Source organism: Dendrobium catenatum, unplaced genomic scaffold (assembly GCF_001605985.2).
Source record: "Dendrobium catenatum unplaced genomic scaffold, ASM160598v2 fragScaff_scaffold_974, whole genome shotgun sequence".
In the NCBI taxonomy this organism is placed as follows: Eukaryota; Viridiplantae; Streptophyta; class Magnoliopsida; order Asparagales; family Orchidaceae; genus Dendrobium; species Dendrobium catenatum.
Genome location: NW_021319436.1, coordinates 2,333,703 through 2,338,496, shown reverse-complemented (window position 1 = coordinate 2,338,496; position 4,794 = coordinate 2,333,703). Strand labels below are relative to the sequence as shown.

General features: G+C 44.7%; 1 protein-coding gene across 1 annotated transcript; it reads right to left on the bottom strand.

Moving 5' to 3' along the window:
• Window positions 1-1,264: 1,264 nt before the first annotated feature.
• On the bottom strand, window positions 1,265-4,442 carry LOC110101935 (cytochrome P450 734A6). The gene is made up of 5 exons (XM_020830045.2): window positions 3,834-4,442; window positions 3,151-3,374; window positions 2,824-3,074; window positions 2,050-2,443; window positions 1,265-1,971 (listed from the first exon to the last, which is right to left on the bottom strand). Exons 1-5 carry the CDS (start codon window positions 4,144-4,146, stop codon window positions 1,477-1,479), a joined length of 1,677 nt encoding a protein of 558 aa, XP_020685704.1. The 5' UTR covers window positions 4,147-4,442; the 3' UTR covers window positions 1,265-1,476.
• Window positions 4,443-4,794: the final 352 nt, after the last annotated feature.

Below are 4,794 nucleotides of genomic sequence, written 5' to 3'. Positions count from 1 at the left end.
CAGTATTGGAAAAGCAGCAGCAGTTTCTTCCATATGCTTAGAAGATGTGGTGTGACACCTCGCTTTTATGTTTTTTCCTTCTCAAAAGAGGAACAGCTAGATGACCAGTATTTATCTTTAATCAATTCTTTTATTTGTTTCTTATTAGGGTGAAATGAGGCTGAAGATTTGCAGCATATTTTACAGGATTTTCAGAGAAAATCAGAACTCATTTGCAGAAAAACTCAAGCAGGAAGCCAGATTACAAGTCATTTTCCCTGTGCAATGATGGTTAATAAGTTTTTTTTTTGTGACGAGGAACTGTCTGCTGCCACGCCTGATTTTTTCCAAGCACGCTTGGCGGTTCGTAAACCCAGTCGACCTACCGGGCCACCCATGCCACAGTACCCGCAGCCGGCGCTTTGGGACCCTTACTTAAGGGGCGACTGCCGCTCAAAGGAATCGAACTCGGGATGTGCCGGGGTTCCCAACCGAGCACGCCCACCAACCAAACTAAGCATAGGTGAATATGATTAATAAGTAACTCGAGTGGGCAGAACCTATAAAAACAACAGAATGATTCCATCACATATTCACATGACTGTAACAAAGTTTGAAGGCAGTGTGGGGCCAAAATAATTTCCCTGCATCGTTTGGGCTAATTATGTTATCAAGACCATCAATTTTCCGCAATATAACAACAAGCAGACCACGACAAAGCTCCAAAAAATAAGTGCAGACATCGATGATCATATGAGGGAGAAAGGACGAGCTGGCCGCCAAGCTGTGGGGGCCGGCACTCCCAACCAAACAAACTCTGAGATGCATCAATCAAAAATATGGAGCAATTTGTTCTGTCTTGGATAGTTGGATGATCTCTACGATGTATTTTACCTCTTTTCTTCCCTTTGCAGGACTTTTGATTTTTTTTTCTTCATTTCTCTTCTTTTTTTCTTACACTATGAGCTCAATTAAATTTTCTTCTTTTAAGTAATAAAATGGAGTAAATGTATCCGTCAACTTCCTCAAAAAAAGAGCTTTTTCAGTATTATGGATGCAAAATGTGGCGTGGCTGCACCTGATTCGTTTTTGGATGATAAGTTGTGTCTGGTGTTTGCACAAAATAGTGTTGAATGATATTTTCGTAGATTTTGGTTCAAAATAATTTGATATATATTTATAGTTTTTTTATAATGAAACCTCCTTCCACTTTTCTGTCTACTGTACTATAAAAATTAGAGGAGAGAGAGAGATGGAAGAGCTGGCAGTCACAGATGGATATGGATGATCATTGATGAGAGATAATAATTTAACTAACTTAAATCCAACGTACAAAGAGTGACAACAGTTAACATGTTGGTTCTAGTGTGTTGTTTGTTTGGGGTTAGCAGAAAACTGTGTAACAGACGACAGACATGATCGTTGGCTAGCTAGCTAGTAGCAACAGAGTAATTAGCTAGCTAGCTGTCACACTATATATATATATAGAATGCCAGTTTAAGCGATTGAGCTTTGCTGGGTCCCATGATGGCCGGAAATGCCGAGGCCGTCGGTGGAGGAAGACAGCCTGAGGGGACGGAAGAGTATGGGCGCACCGTACTGTGGGTAGAGCAGCATAAGCACTGTGGGGGCGTGGACGTAAGCAGGAGATGGGCGGAAGCTGAAGCGTTGCAGAATGAGAGCCAGTGTAAGCCTGGCTTCAAGCAGAGCTAAGTTCTGCCCAATACACATTCGGGACCCCATCCCGAATGGAATAAAGGCTGTTGGGTGTCGGGCCGCCCGACCCACCCCGTCTGCGAACCGGCCCGGGTTGAATTGGGCCGCATCTGAGCCCCACAAACCCCTGTCGTGGTGCACCGCCATGATTGGGATCAACAGCTCTGTTCCTTGTGGGATGTTTAATCCGCCGATCTCCACGTCGGCTTTTGCTCGACGGATTGTTGCCACTGCGGGCGGATAAAGCCTCATTGTCTCGTTCAAGATCATACCAAGCTGCAGTTTTTCTTTACTCGTTAAATGGCTGAAATTTAAAAGAGAGAGAGAGAGAGAGAGAAAATTATGAGGAGATACCGTTTTGAGTTTGGACAGCTGTTCGCGGGAGGGGATGTCACGTGAGCCGCACACCTGGAGGACCTCATGGCGGGCAAGCTCCTGCCATTCCGGATGCATGCCGAGAAGCACCGTCGTCCAGGTCAGCAAGTTAGTTGTGGTCTGCTTACCCGCGAAGAAGAAAGTTTTGCACTCTTCTACGATATCCCTCACTGAGATGGGAGCTACGGTGGCAGGGTTTCCGGAACGCCGGGAGCCGCCGCCTGCGTTAATCATGAGTCCAAGAAGGTCCTTTTGCTTCTCCTCGATGGAGAAGGCGGACTCCTTCCGACGCACTCCGATCAAGCGCTCTAGATTCCGACGAATCTCTATGTCCAGCTTCCACGAGCTCGTGTTCTTCTTCGTCGGCAGAAATCTGTGATTCAAAATTTCGTAATACGATTTCAGTGCTGGAATTGAAAATACGAGGTTTGCTTTGAAAGGTAGTAATGCTCTTCACACTCGCCGGAGCTTTGGAAGGCTTGACCCGCCAACGTCCATGTCTGACTTTTGATGTTGGACATTCAATCATGGTGAGTGAAATCTTTGTTCCTCCGATCAATTAAAATCACTTATTTTAATTAAACAAAAACTTTCGCTATCGATCTGGTCGATCGGAAAGCTTTCCTTGATTGACCAACATCCTTTCTTATGTCATGCCATCATAGCTCCAGCGAGAACGCAGAATTAGCTCAATGTGGCAAGGGCGAAAACGGGCGAAGCTCTCGTCAGGCAAATTTCAAAATGAGATTTTACCTGTAGCCGGGAACAAGGATCATGCGAAAGGCCTCCGCGGCGAAGATCATTTGCTGAGCTTGAAGACGAAATACCGCCTTGCCGTCGTCGTAGCTCCGGCCAAACGCCGTGCGAGTAATAGCGTCCTCCGTCACCCCCTGAAACCAATCCGCTACATCAATCTCCACTTCACCCCGGACCGTCGCCGATGACGTCGCCGCCCATTTATCCACCATATCAATCACCGTCTTCCCGATCATCGGAATCAACAACTGATCAACCAAAAAGTCAACTAATTTAAGTAAGGAAACAACAAAAAATTGCATCTTTGGCAGGAAAGGGGCTTACTTTGAGATTATCCATGTGGAATGTGGGTGTGAGAACCTTGCGATGGTGCGCCCACTTCTCACCCCTGAGGCTGACGAGTCCATCGCCTTCAAGCTTCCGTACTAACGGGTGCGACTCGTATCTGTCGAAGAACTCGGCTCGAGAGACGAAAATCTCGCGGATGAGATCAGGGTTGGCGACGGCCAGTCGAGCAGTGGGACCGAACCAGAGTAGAAAGGTGGAGCCTTACGGTACCAAGAAAGCAGAGAAGCATCCATCAGGGAAAATGGCTTGAAATGAAATGAACGGAATAGAGAGAGAGAGAGAGTGAGAGAGAGAGGACCATCACCAATCACAAAAACCACCAATCACTAGTCACTAGCCAGCAACATTGATATTGAATTGAAGCTAGAAATGGGACATATGTCGATATTAGAGGCAAAGAGGAGAGGTGTGGGGCTGTTGGCTATGAGACAGAGTGGATTCATGTCTTTCAGAGGAAAGGGAGAGGCAGTAGCAAAACGGGGACAAGGAAAACGAAAGCTAACTACTGCAAACAACCCACCACTGTAAAAATTAATGTACAAAGCACTAGAAAAATGGAAGCAGGGGAACAAGGAGAAAGAAGCAAAAGAACCTAAGAAGAATGATTAAAAATTACAACTTTAAACAGGGAGAAAGAAGAAATGCTTCAAGAACCATACCATAGATCTTTTTCCAGTGATGGTAGAAGGAGAGGACTCTAGGAAGAATGTTGTGTGAGCTCTGAGGTGACATTGGCGTCGACGAAGCTTCGAGCATCAAACCAACAATTTCCCTCAGATTTCCAACGAAGAAACGGTAAGGTGGGCCTCTTATGCCCTGCTTGGCGAAGTGCTGCTCTATCCTCTTCGGCTTCCACCATAAGATGAGGAGAAGCTTAAATGAGGCTGCTATGAGCACGATTGCTATTAACACTGCGGCTGTGGAAAATGGAAGCAACCATCTCCATGGAAAACACCACAGCTTCGTCACCATCTCTGATCCTCTATGGTTTATTTGCTTCTCCTGTGTGCTTCGCTTTTCTTTTCTTCCAGAATAACTGTTGAGAGCTCTGTTTGTCTTCTCTTATACAACTTCTCTTGCCACTATTGCTGTTAGTAATTATGTCTGTAGTAGAATAACAACTAACTCTTGCTTCTTTTGGCTTCCACTGTTCTTTTTGTTGCAGTATGTGAGGTGGGATGCAAAAAACAGAAACAAAAGAGAGAGAGAGAGAGAGAGAGAGAGAGAGAAGAGAGAGAGAGGATTTTATAGGAATGGAATGGTAGTAAACAGGGCGGGCGCCGTTGTGGAAGGAAGTCGTCGCCTTTGGAAGGGTCGATGAGAAGAAGACATGAGGAGTTGGGAAGATATTGAATCACCAAAATACCCTTAGGCGGTTGAATGTAAAAAAATATAAATGAGCAATAAATCATAAAAATATGCTAATCAAATTCATACTATTTTAAAAAAAATATATTTTTTCAGTGATTAATTGGAGAGATTATTACTGAAGAAGCTTTTCGGGGTGTCCGGAATTCATTCATGTGAATACATATGTATTTTATCTATTTTGTACATATCATGTATAAAAAAAAAAAATCCACCGATGCTTAACTTATTTTGGTGGACGAGTCCGGTTGG